General features: G+C 44.0%; 1 protein-coding gene across 5 annotated transcripts in view; it reads right to left on the bottom strand.

The window, feature by feature from the left end:
- Window positions 1-417: 417 nt before the first annotated feature.
- FBXO34 (F-box protein 34) overlaps window positions 418-13,743 on the bottom strand; it is a 69,440-nt gene continuing 56,114 nt past the window's right edge. For 4 of the 5 annotated variants that reach the window (XM_034768037.1, XM_034768038.1, XM_034768041.1 and 1 more), the window contains 2 exons: window positions 9,875-10,071; window positions 418-3,152 (listed from right to left, as the gene is read on the bottom strand). In XM_034768037.1, the coding sequence (XP_034623928.1) occupies window positions 965-3,152; window positions 9,875-9,951 (2,265 nt within the window). In that variant the 5' untranslated portion in view covers window positions 9,952-10,071 and the 3' untranslated portion in view covers window positions 418-964. Of the gene's footprint in view, window positions 3,153-9,874; window positions 10,072-10,884; window positions 12,956-13,743 lie in introns of those variants that run through there. The other variant, XM_034768042.1, reaches the window with a different exon arrangement.

The raw sequence follows: 13,743 nt of genomic DNA, 5'->3' as shown, positions 1-13,743 counted from the left end.
AACACCCACTGTAGAAAGTGTGATCAACCCAGCATCTTGAGCACAACAGATGGTTTAGCCTGGCTTCTGGCAGGAACCAAGCCATGCTTGAGGGGGACCTGAAGCTGAGGTTATAGAATTAGCCAGCCAGCACCATTTTTAGCATAATTCTACCAATTAAGTTTTGCAGTTGGCTTGGCCTAAAAGTATCTTTTGGAATTCAACGTTCACTCCAGTGTAGGGAGCAGTGAAAGTGCACAAGCTAAGGGTGGGGTGAGGAATTCATTCATTAAAACTGATTTTCAAATACTGCACTAATTTGAAATAAGAACACACTTTTTCTCTCCCTCTGAACTACACCACAGTACGAACTACTGCCTGAAGTTTTCCATCACTTTATTTCAGGGCAGATTGTACAAGAAGAGAAAGTCGGATTAGGCAGATCTAGAATGCACATTTTATTAAAGTAAAAAAAAAAATAACCAGACAACATGGGCAATGGAGACAAGAACCTTTTTATACTCTGCCTATACAATAATATTCCTCTCTTTTGTTCACTGCTACACTACTATAACAAATATCTGTTCTAGTCTAACGTTAAGGTTGTCCAGTTAAATAATTTGAAGACCCTTTAAACAAATTAACCTTTACCTATTTAGAGTTTCTTCTCAGAAACTTTCATATATTATACAGGATATACAGATTTTGAAACAAGACACTTAAAAACACATGACTATAGCCGCAACACTATCCTAGCTGCATTGTAGTGATTAAGTTGTTCAGCCAGCTGTAGACTCTATCTGTACAATTTGTTTTTAATAGTGTTATTTACAATGATGGGCTAAAAGCTGTCTGTAATCTAAAAGGTAAAGGCTCTTGTGTTTAAGTATGTGCAGTTTCATAGCCCTGTGAAAACACAATTATATACACTGTAAACAGCACAGAGCATGAAAACGTCCTCCTCCCAAGAGAAAATGGATGTGCACTAATATTCCTCTTCCGCGTCTGCTCCTCCTCCTCGGGCTTTCTTGTGAAGAGTGCGGTTAAAGCTGTGGCAGGCAGGGACCCAACGATTGTCATGAAGACTTAATTTACAGCCAGGAATGCCTTTCTGAGACTTGTGACAGCACATCCAATACCCCGGGCCATATGGTAAAGCTTGACAATAGGGTTTGGGATGCCACCGGCACAGGGAGACATCCCCTTTCACATACTTCTTCTTGCACTGCTTGCAAGGATCTTCTTTGTAACGTGGATCACGGACCCAGCGGGAATCAGCTGGCCTTATGTTGTAGTATTCAATGATAAATTTGAAGTAACAACAAGTACATTTAAGAGCAACGAGACTCTTCGTGGGGAGCAATCTGAAGATCTTAACCATGATGTGGTGGGGCAGGAAGGCCATATACTGCTGAGGCTCCAAAAGCTGCTGAATTTTAAACCTAGTCTCCAAAAAGTCATGAGACACCTGCCGTCTCAAACAAGAAGTGTCAAGTACCTGCGAAGCCCTTTCCATGGGAGATAGCGACAGGGCAAATGGCTCCATGGAAACACTATTTATCTCACACACGCTGTTATTGTCAGCAGCCGCCTCAGCTTGGCCCACTTCTCCTGGCTTTTCTTTCGTACTTTCCCCTAACCCTGTGTGTTCTTGCTTGGTGTGGTGACCCGGAAGCAGAAAGAACAGCCTCCCTGGAAGTGGATCTTCACCAAAGCTAAAATTAGAAGGCTGCTCTTTCCTGCACCCCTTCTCTGTCTTGGTGACCGATATACTGATGCATAAAGACTCTCTCCTCATTGGATGCGAACTCAGATTAGGAACAGATACAGGTTCTCTAGCTGAACAATCAACAGTCGTACTCCTGCTCCGCATGGCATCTGACGACAGCCCAACAGCTACGGGACATGTAGAAGGGATGGACCCCAGAGGTTCCACAATCATTTCAGAATCACCTCTGGTGCTGGGTCTCTCTGAGATTTCTTGACCAAGCTTGACACTGACGTTCACCATGTGGATATCCACAGCTGCTACTGCTGCCAAGGACTGCTGACCAGACGCAGCTCCTTCCCATGATTCATCAGCAGCCGAAGGGCCACGCTTTGTTCTCTGTCCAACATCATCCGCTGCAACGGGATCTTTTAAACTTACCTCCTGGCCAAGGACTTTGGAAGATACCTTCCCAGCGTCACACTCAGACTGCGTGCCATTCGCCAGTAACATCCGCCCTATGTTTCTCCGGAAGCTGTTGTTCCTGGATAGGCCCCCTGCTTCACGCTCGCTCTGGCGCCTCAAGCACTCCGATTCAAGCTTTGCAACCATGTCCAGCACACGCACAGGCTCATTCTGCTGCTCACCACTCCCACAGGTCCCTTTTTCAGAATGTACCTCGCAGGCCCCCGGGGCAGAGAAAGGGTCTGAAGCAGGAAGTGCACCTTTGGATTGCCCACTCAGCCTTGTAGTAGAAGCGTTCGTGCAGTTTTTGGTGCAGTCGGCCAGCAAAGCACTTGCTCTGTGTTCTAGAAAAGCTACCATCTCGATTACAGATAAGGATCGACCTGGAAATATCCCTTCACCATTGTCATTAACGTAATGTACAGAACAGTGCTCAATGCCACATGCAAAAGGCTCAGGCTGGGTGCACCTCCTGTTTGCCTCTCTCATCCTTTCTAATTGAATCTTTGCTTTTATAAGATCCATGGATTTCTTCCTTCGTTTAGCTGATCTTCCATCTATATCCCAGCTGCTTTTAAGTTTCATTGAGCCCATCCTATTGTTGTTGCACTGCTGGGCTGCAAAGAAGGCAATCTTTTCCTTGGTATTCCCAGGTTTCACGACGGCCCAGATATCTAACGGTCCTTCCCCCTCATCCCCCTGGTGGATTGTCGCAGACGGGGCATTCTTCTTCTTCTCAACACTTGGGCCTTCTGCTGGAGCTTTCCCACTCATATTGCACATAGTATTACGATAAATAATTCCCAAAGGCTTTCGAGAGGGAGTCACGACCGGGGACGTAGGTAAAATGCTCAGTTTGGTGCAGTTGTTTGTATACTTTTCCTCCTGTGCGGACCTTTGATGGTTCATATGCAGGCCTCTCAGGGAATCTTGGGTTATATCTAGAGATCGCTCTTTCTTCTGTAATTTGAGGTATGGCTTTAAGTGCATGCCAGAAGCCCTAGAAAACAAAAGTAAAGGAATTATTGTAAAAGCTGTCCAGGGCTCACTTCCCCCTGAATGTGAGTGTCATAAGAATAAGGCCCACCACGGGGGACAGGGGCCACAGGAGGGGGCCAGAGCCAGGAGAGGCACCAGAATGGCTGCAGGGGCAGCAACAATTGTCGTGTCCCCAGCCTGTGATGTCACTGCAGTTCTCCCTTGGAGAACTTTTGTTAGCACCCTGCTAATGCTTTAATAAGCCCCAAAGACCACCAAAAGCTTCCATTATAATTTCTCTAAAATGTCATGGAAACAGATTTGAGATATAAACATTCTCCCCAAAGCATTTTAGGTTCCACCCAGTTGTTCTGACAGCTTTCAGTTATTGTTATTATAACTATTGATTTAGTCTAGATTCTTGATCCATTCATGTTTTAACCAAGCCAGAACCCCCTTCTCTCCTCCCCCCCCCCCCCCCCCGCCTTGATATCCAGCATGGATTATCTACTGAAAAGGGTTTTTATAAAGAATGATGAAAGCTGAATAGAGAAATTAGCAATTGTAATTATACTGTTATACAAAGATCACACCTGATTTCTGATCTGCTGATACCTCCTATAGTCAACGATATCCCTTAGTATGTTGTTACTTGCCTATGGAGATATCTACATTCTGCGCAGGGTAAACCTGAAAAATTTACCCCCACCCCGGGGGTGGGGGAGGAGAGAGACTAGATATCAAATTAAGAGTCACCTTCTTTGTTTCTATATTTATGATGAACTGAGCCAATCTGAAGTTTTTCTATTGAGAATCTAACAGCCATAAATTAGACGTATACTGGACCAAAAGTGGCATTTCTATTCCAGCAGGATTACGGTCAGCCCCTCTTTTCACCGTGGGCATTTATACATTTGTAATTCGGCTCGGTTAAAGGCCTAGGGAAGCATCCACACTGCCATGGGGGAGATGCAGGACTAATTACCAGCAGCCTTCAGTCTCTGGTCTCACTGGACTGTTACCCTACAGCTGTTCCGGTAATATGCTTGTGTATGTTTCCATGGGAACAGATTTAAATTTTTACATTGTAAAGCCTGTGTTGAAACTGGAATAAACTCTCTTCCTGTTCATTTAAATGGGAATTAAATGCCACCAAATTCATTAGGACAGCTTGCAACAAGCGACCAAAGCCACTCCAAAACCAGCCTCTCTACCTTTGCCCTTCTACTCGAAAAAGTCTCTTAAAGGCATCATGGAGCTCCATGGTGACTGTCGTGGAATGACTTAGAGATCAAATGCGCCCAGTCAATAGACAAGAGGTGTTTCTAATTGTCAGGCTATTGAATCCAACCCGAGACCCAACAGCTAGTTGGGCTCTTTCCTTCTCACACATCACAACAGAGGCTCTGTATGATGATGCCCTCAGTTACACTTGGACCATCCCAAGTTGTTTTTTTTCCTCAACTGAGCCTATAGTAGGAACCCAGCCTCGGAGGAGAAAAGGAGGACATTCAGCAAAGAGTGTTTGCTAGAAGCTAAGATTCCTCAACTCCAATTGCCAGGGTAAAATGCGTTGGTGCTTGGGGACAACAGTTCTAGACTGAGACACTGCAACAGATTGTCCAAAGTGAGGGAACTCCTTTCACATGGTTGGGAGGGGGGCTCTGCCTTTGTTTTCCCTTTCCAGTTTTGCTCACCACCTTGGCTTTAGTGGCAGAAGGGAAAGAAGAGTATGCCCTACCCACCAAACCGGAAATCTATGCTGTGTACACTAGGAACTGATGGACAGGAGGTCTTGACTGTCGGCTAGTCCACCTTCCCAGAAGGTGCACAACCTAGAGGTCCTATTGGATCCTCTGCTGCTTTCAGTGAGTCCAGTAGCAGAAGTAGCCAATAACACCTTCCCATCCTCCCTCTGCTCCCAGCCTGTGTGCGGTGAGAAGATCGCAACCTCTCGTCACATGCAGACAGTGCCACAGTCACCTATGTGCTTGTCTCCGACTAGATTAGTGCAACAGGCACCACTGGGCGTTATTCCCTGAGGCCATTTGGAAGCTTCAGCTTGTACAGAATGTGGCTGCTAAGTCTCAATTCCAGGTGTTCATTTTGACTCCTTTATTGGATCTAGATCACCTCTTCCTCGGTATTCCAACAGTTGTGACCCTGTCCTTTGTTTTCCTTCCAAGTTGGTTTCTGAACTACACAACACTAAGATCTGCTTCCTTCGCCCAACTTTCTGATTAGCTGTGTCCTCTCAGGCTGCACTCAGAAAGTAATCAGGGTGAGCGGTCACTAAACTTCCTGGAAGAGAAACCTCCCAGAAAAATTCACTGCTTCCAGGCTGCTGCATGCAGAAAGTGGTGCTTGTGATACAGTAGGTGGCACTCTTTCCTCTTCATACTGGAACTGCACTGTGCTGCTGAAGTGCCACCTTTCGCACTAGAAATAAAAATTTCTGGCCACTTAGAACTGCAGGTATCTTGCAGAGAGAGAGAGAGAGCTGCAGTTACATAGACGTTTTTGCCTTTTGGAGTCCAGTAATTTGGAAGTACAAAATAAAATTCCCAGATGGAATTTCTAGTGCCAGGAAATGTGTAAGATCGAACAGAGCCTCATTTCTCCCTTTTCACTTATTTTCTGACATGCACTAAGCAGGGCAATCAGTAAAACATCCTTCGTTAAGGAGACTGCCGCTGAAAGTAAGGCCAGGTATTAAATTAATAAACTAGGACTGAAATAATTACTCCAACATGCTTAGTCAGCAGAAGTGGTTCAGCTGCTCAAGGCTACTTCTGGTTTATGGCAAGAGAAAGAGAAGAATCACAGATCATCTATTATGGATTCTTCATTTAAGTTCTCACATTTCCTCCAGTATTTAGGTTACTGGTGGGGTGAGGTGGAGAATATTCCTGAAGGCTGAAGAAATTATATCATACATCAGGAAGTCATAGTTAGTTAAGTTTTATTGCCAGAACAATTGCCTCATTTGCATTCAGGGTTCAATTACACGGTGTCTATCTAGAATGACTGAAAATCCTAATAGCGTCAGACAGTGATAAGGAAGCACTGCTAATTCCACCTGAGCAACAGATTGGGGGTGGCATCCGTTTCTCAACATTTTCAGCCATTGAGGAGACAGCAAGCTGCATTTTAAAAGAATTTCACAAACTTTACAGCAAAAAGTTTATTGGAAAAAAGTTCTCATCCACTGCAATGTGAAGATTAGAAAAAAGAGCTAGTTTTAGATCAACCAGCAAGCATTTTCCCCACCCCCAGAGTAACAGCACATGTTCTCATTCTAGAAGCTATAAAAGACAAGAATCTTCTGATCCGAACTCACGCACAATATGAACCATAGCCTAGATACCCTTTCACTCCCCAATTTCTGCAACATCCAGTGCTACAGGCTAGTTATTGTGGGAGCTGCAGGTAAGTTTTTTAAACTGAGCATTTTCAAAAATGAGTTAAATACAAGAGTGATTCACAAGATCAGGGTCTTACCCCTTGTGATATTTATTCTGATATTAAATTCAATTTGTTTGCCTCTACCGTGGTGTCTCGGATGTTTTTGTATAGACAAGGACATTGTAGAAGTCATCAAGTGGGAGCTGGAAGCTTTGGCACCTGGTTAATGGACAGTTAGGGCTTTTGGGCCCCAGGAAGGCTGTTTGGGACTGTGGGCAAGAACATTACCTGGATATTTCTTCTGAAAAGGATCAGTAGTAAAATAATTAGCTATGTTATTTAAAGTATCATTATTCTACCTTTAAGCCACTGAGATAACGGAGCGGTTCACACATCTCTAAGGGTGCATCTTCGCTAGGAAAAGAGGTGTTGACTCATATTAAAACGATAACCTGCCTTGTCATCACTAGGATTTGACCAAGTTATTTACCATGTGTTAGTTAACACAAGTTAAGAACACACCTTAATTCCTAGTGAAGAGAAGATTTAAGAGCTACTGTTTCAAGCTGCCTGCAGACTCAGGTAGGTGTTACTGCATTGTTTTATATTTGGAAGGTCATCTTCACAATGAAGGAGGCTCAGAAACCAAAGAAATGGTTTACTTTCCATGAAAGCTTAGATACGGGAGCAGAAGTCTGTAGTACGGCTGGTTAGAAGTTCTCAATCTAAACTATTTTTCTGCTCTATGGGCCAGGCTCCCCAATCAGACTACATCCCGCAGAATGCACCATGGCCAGGGACTCTCATGGTTCAAGAGAGGAGGCCACAGCACGATGGGAAATTCCATCTGGCGTATAGAGAACAAGACCATGAGGCACCACAGCCGCACTTCCAAATCAAAAAAATCTTGGCCGAATACCAAAACATTTCAATAGTCACATTTCTGCCCAAACGCTGACATTTTCCACAGGAAAAGAAATTTTTTGTTGACCAGCTCTAGTCTGCAGCAAGTTCCATGGCCATCGTGTTGTAGAGTACAAAAGGACAGAGTCTCATAGACTCATAGACTTTAAGGTTAGAAGGGACCATTATGATCATCTAGTCTGACCCCCCGCATGATGCAGGCCACAAAAGCTGACCCAACCCCTTTCCCTTGACTCTGCTGTTGAAGTCCCCAAATTCTGTGATTTAAAGACTTCAAGTCGCAGAGAATCCTCCAGCTAGCAACCCCTGCCCCATGCTGCGGAGGAAGGCGAAAAACCTCCAGGGCTTCTGCCAATCTACCCTGGAGGAAAATTCCTTCCTGACCCCAAATATGGCGATCAGTAGAACCCCGAGCATGTAGGCAAGATTCTCCAGCCAGACCCTCATTGGCCATTGATACTATTGACCAGCGATGGCACACTGTTGATTTGACTAAAATCACGTTATCCCGTTAAACCATTCCCTCCATAAACTTGTCTAGCTTAATCTTAAAGCCAGACAGGTCCTTCGCCCCCACCGTTTCCCTCGGAAGGCTGTTCCAATATTTCACCCCTCTGATGGTTAGAAACCTTCGTCTAATTTCAAGCCTAAACTTCCCCACGGCCAGTTTATATCCGTTCGTTCTCGTGTCCACATTAGCACTGAGGTGAAATAATTCCTCTCCCTCCTCGGTATTTATCCCTCTGATATATTTAAAGAGAGCAATCGTATCCCCCCTCAGCCTTCTTTTGGTTAGGCTAAACAAACCGAGCTCCTCGAGTCTCCTTTCATACGACAAGTTTTCCATTCTTCTGATCATCCTAGTGGCCCTTCTCTGTACCCGTTCCAGTTTGAGTTCATCCTTTTTAAACATGGGAGACCAGAACTGCACACAGTACTCCAAATGTGGTCTCACCAGTGCCTTGTCTAAATTAATTGCCTGGACCAACTGCTAAACATGACCTTGGGCAAGTAACTCCCCCTTCCGGTGCCTCAGTTTCTCCATCTGCAAAATGGGGATAATGATCCGGAGCTCCTTTGTAAAGCCCTTGGAAAGTTACAGATGAAGAATGCAGAGTAAGAGCTAGTTACTATTAAAATACATTTTGGTTCTGGTCAACCACTTGTAAGCTTTGGAAGCCCCCAAAATCATTTGGCCCAGATTCTCAGCCCTGCTTCTGTCCCCTTTGCACTGCTCAGGCACGGCAAACCAACCCGAAAGCTGCTCTACAGGGCATGTCAAAGAACCCTGTGGCATAGGGCAATCTCTGGGTGGCATAAAGTCAGCATATCTGGCTCTATACCACGCCCTACCCTTCCCCCGGTGTATGGAGTGTGACACGGGGTGGGATCAAGCAGGGCTGGATACAATGCATTCTTACTGATCGCCACAGAGACAACAGCCCCCCCCAGGGAGTCAGTGAGAGTTTTGCCCTAGTTAGACTGCAAGATTTGGCTGTAGGTCAATAACAGGCTGATGAAGCATCTGTCCCCTCCACCCAGTCAAGAAAGATATTACACAGAATGTGTTTGTTTCACATGCACACAGGTATGAGAAGCTGAAAGCTATTCCCCCCCCAGAGTCCGGAAGTTTTCAACATCTTTAAAAAGGAGAAACACATTTTATATTATTAAGCTTGAATTCAGCACTGTATTTTGTCATTTGCATTTTCTTTAATGCATCCATATGAATTGTTCTCAGTCTTGCAATAGCAACACAGATGCTCTCAATTGCCTTGTAAGCAGTAACGTTTGAAAAAGAAGGGCACAACAATTTAATCAGAGAAACAGGTGTCCGCTGGAAGCAAAATTTAAGTTTGTACTAATCTAATTATTTACTCTCTAGGCAGACGGACCACCCATCTGATTACTGGTATTTCTGCTAGCTTTTTTTAAGCTCACTGCATATTTCAAATCCTACTACAGCAATCCACTCTCCAATTATATTTGTATTTCAAAGCCATATTCCCATAAAGTTACAGCTGTTGCTACAAAAAAAAAAAATCCAAAGGCTTCTCCGAGGACACGAGCAGCAGTAACGATGTCACTGCCGTTATCTAATTTAAAAAATATTAAGGAACAATTGTGCCCCATAGTCATTAGAACTACTGTTAATATTTCACTTAAAGGCAAAGGTTCTCCAAAGCAAGGGTTTTATCTAAAAAAAGGAGTACTTGTGGCACCTTAGAGACTAACAAATTTAGTCTCTAAGGTGCCACAAGTACTCCTGTTCTTCTTTTTGCGGATACAGACTAACACGGCTGCTACTCTGAAACCTGGTTTTATCTAAGAGTTTGACTGGCACACAAAGCAGGGAATTAAGGAGTAGGCCTACATGTGTTAAGCATTCATGGCCCAACTGGGGTCTGTCTGTACCGTTTGACTTGATGGAATGTAGAAGATGTGGAATTCAGTGGTTCCCTGTGGAGGCCAGCTCTGTAGGAAGTCTTCATAATACCGATCTCCCCACCTAAGGCACACTGTCACAGCCAATCCATCTTTGTTTACATGCAGGCTCCCGCAACTGCTTTTCTTGCCCCCCACAGCGTTTCAGTGTCTCTGTCACCTAGAAACTGGGGAAACAAAACAGACAAACAAACGATACTGTTAGAACACAGCCTAGTGAGGGCAGGGTCTCTTCCTACATTAGGTGTAGGAACAAGACTCAAAATAACGGCGCTATGAACCTGATCAGGGTCTCTGGGCAGTGCTAGGATACATCACCACCACCAACCATCCACGTGCTTGAAAAGCTAGTCAGGATTGATTCTACCTGTGGCTGCAACAACACTTAGCATGCTTTACATCTTCAAAGACCTTTGCAAACAACACACCCGCTCCGTTATGCTTTCTGCCTAATGGCACTGCACAGAGGTATGGGTTTTCAAGGCTGAAATTAAAATGTTGAAGCAGTAAAATCGTCAAGACTGCCAGAAAACGATGCTAGCTTTCCAAGCTGAGTGACATACTGGATTTTAAAAAGTACAAACACATACTGCCAGGCTGCCTTAGAACTCTGTGGAAATTGTCCTCTGTTAACACCACATACAGATAAGACAGCAAATTAGCCAAAACAACGCTACTATGGAGTATCTCCAATCTGTACTAGGTTGTTCTTTCGCTCCTTGTCCTTGCAGCAGACACTATTAGCACTGCATTAGCATTTGGACAGTAACAACAGCCACCTTCAAAATTGAAACCTAGAAGGAAAAAGTGAACCAGCACATGAGACCTGGAAAAACTCATGCATTAAAACGTGAGCTGCCAACAGCTTGTTCTACAGAGCATTGTTTGCTTCCTCTCTAGAGGACAATGTGCAGTGACGCCATAGTGAAGGAATGCCATTTTTCCAAGCTAACTGTAACTCCGTGACCCAGAAGATTTACCATTTATTGTAGCAGGTTGTTCTCCGTGTCAACTGCTTTGCACAACACTCTTCCTGCTGCCCCTTTCTTACAACGAAATCTTGGTAGCGTAGACAAGCAGAATCTCCCGGCAGGAGGAGGAACTTGCTGAAGCCAAGTGTTTACTGAAATTGAAAATTCTGCAGCCAGGGAGCATAGCACAATCTGTTAGCAGGTGCCTGCCTGCCAAAAAGAAAGCCTTGCCCATCAAAAACCAACTCTCTCTTCGTAGGTCTATGAATGGCTCCGCTAATCAATACTTGGCTGATGTTGATTGTATCTTCTCAGCAACTCCACCCACGCCTCACTAATGCAGCTCTCCTTGAGGGGGAGAGTAAATCGGACCACGACTCATTGAAAAACTAATTAAGGGCAACTTTCCTGCAAAGAGAAGGCAAGCTGGTTTGCATTCAGATGCAAGTCTATGGTGGAGATTATGAGTGGCAGCCTTTGGAGGTGGGAAGGCAGGTCAATCAACTGCCCATATAGGACTAAGCAAGAGCCTAAAAATAAAGGTTACTCTGTAATCCTGCAGTCTTCACAGGGAAAAAAAAAATCAATGCTGAATATTCCTGGCACACACAAGTTTCTTGACAAATTGGAGAACAAAAAAAAACACATTAGAATGATAGAGCTGGCGGGGGGAATTAGAGAATTTCTGACTGACTCTATGGAACACAGAACAAGAGTTTAGGTGGCTTTGAACTCGCACGAGAATGAAAGCTTCTTACTAGAAGCTTTAGCACAGTCATAACCTAATCCGTGTGTGTGTGACAAAGACCTATTTGCAAAGGTAAAATTGCAGCACAGAATATAAACTGTACTATAAGCCACTCCCAATAAGTGGTGTTTAAAAAAGAAAAAAAATTCTGGCCATGATAAATACATATGCAAATGTATGAGTAACTTGTGAGTTTCTATCAAGAATTTACACCTGGAGTCTTAACAGGGATTTAAACCAAAAGTTACATAAAGGTCTTTACTTATATTCTGCCTCACCAGCGCTCAAGGGGAGCATTTAGGTCCTGATTTTCACCCAGGCTTTAGTGTCGCTTCCCTTTTTGGGCTCATCCACACTTGGATTTCAGACTCAGTGGGAGCCATCACGTGTAGGCATGAAATACTGGGTTGGTGCCCATGTAATGGTAAAAATGCCAGACACCTTTCGCATAGGTTAAAAGTAACATACTGAAAAGTGTTTCTGTAAGCAATGTGCATGTTAGTTAAGTGCATTGTGGTAGGGTAACGCCAATAAAAATATTTTAAATGCTTCTGAGCACGTTAATATTCATAAACTAGCCATGCACAGATACCATCTCCAAATCCTACCGGTAACCATATGGTACAAAGTCACACCAAACAACCAAACAAACCAGGGTACTCTAACTGGTGGTGAGTGAGGCCAAACACAAGCTCCATGGTAAGTTAAAATAGCTCATTCAGAATACTGCAGAAAGAAGAAAACCAAACTGCACCCAGGATTGCATTAAAATAGTCAAGGGCAAATTCACATGGCGTTTTGGAACAAGCTAAAAGTGGAGGTACACCGAAGAGAGAAGTGTGTGTTGGGGGAGGGATAAGAAAAGCAGAGCTAAGAGACTTATCATAATTCATCAGAGAAAGGCGTTATTCAATGTTACTATATGAATAGCTATTGCACCCAATATAAGCCAGTTAAGGATATGCTATGTGGCAAGCAAGCAAACTCAGTGTGGGTTTTAGTCCCCCTCTAGTGGCTGGTCCACATAAAGGGGTTCATTAGATGGCTAATGTCTCCAACTTCATAGACCCACTTCTTCAGCTCAAGCAGTAGAGGTTTGTGTTTTAGATTCAGACGTCCAGGATTCAGTCCCAGAAATGCTCACCACAACGCTATCACGGCTATAGAATGCTACTCTTGGAGAAGGCATTCCCACCAGGAAGTATTCCAGTTTTCATCCTTAATTACTTTTTTTGATAATTAATGCAATACAAAGCTATATGGAAAACAGAAAAGGGAACCAGCGGCCTCATCCAGTTCGACTTCTTTGCATTCCCCACCCCCCGCTTCCAGATCAGCACTGGGAAGGAATTCAGCCCCTCATTGTGTGAATAGGCACATTTCCCCTTTAAGGCAATGACCAACCATTGCTGCCACAGTTTGTGAAAACTGAGATCCTAACTCAGGAAATACAGATGAGGGCAAACACAGAGTCAAGTCTCTTAATTTGGGCAATGAGATACTGTACTATTTGAGCTCCAGAGTAACTCGGCCTTTTCTGGCATGAACTTTATTTAACGTCTCGGCTTTACACCATAGCAACCCTAACTTACAAAATGAAAGGATTCACACTGTTAGGCCAGGCCAGTCACTCTGGTCAGAAAGGCACCTTCTAGCTGGAAATAGCAACAAGGCAGTGACCTGTAGTTCTTCAGCAGAAACAAATGTTGTACTGTTCCCGGTCAAACCAAATAAACTCCTTGCCCATTCCATTTTCATTCAAAATTGTTTGAACGTGCCTGACGTGCCTGATCCACTGCGGAAGTATAATGGGCTAGACCTAAGAAAATTCAAAATTGTGAAAATAAGGGTCACTTAAGCTTCTATCGCCTTGACCTTTTGGTCAGGTAGGTAAGCTCAGGGTGCTATCAAGCTAAACAAGGTTTTGTCACTACACTAGTTGGATGAAAGACTACCAAGTCATTCTCAGGATGCAGTAGAAATGATGCTAACTATGCCGTAGATGAGGAAATATTCAACACGGTGTTAAAAGACTGCTGGGGGAAGTGCCCAGTCTTCCAAAAGATGAAGTCAAATCCTGACCCCTTGTCATTAGAAATCCCACAGCAATTTCACAAAAC

This window comes from Trachemys scripta, chromosome 4 (genome assembly GCF_013100865.1).
Source record: "Trachemys scripta elegans isolate TJP31775 chromosome 4, CAS_Tse_1.0, whole genome shotgun sequence".
Classification (NCBI taxonomy): Eukaryota; Metazoa; Chordata; order Testudines; family Emydidae; genus Trachemys; species Trachemys scripta.
The sequence above is the reverse complement of the archived record's forward strand: the minus strand, read 5'-3'. Positions and strand labels throughout refer to the sequence as shown.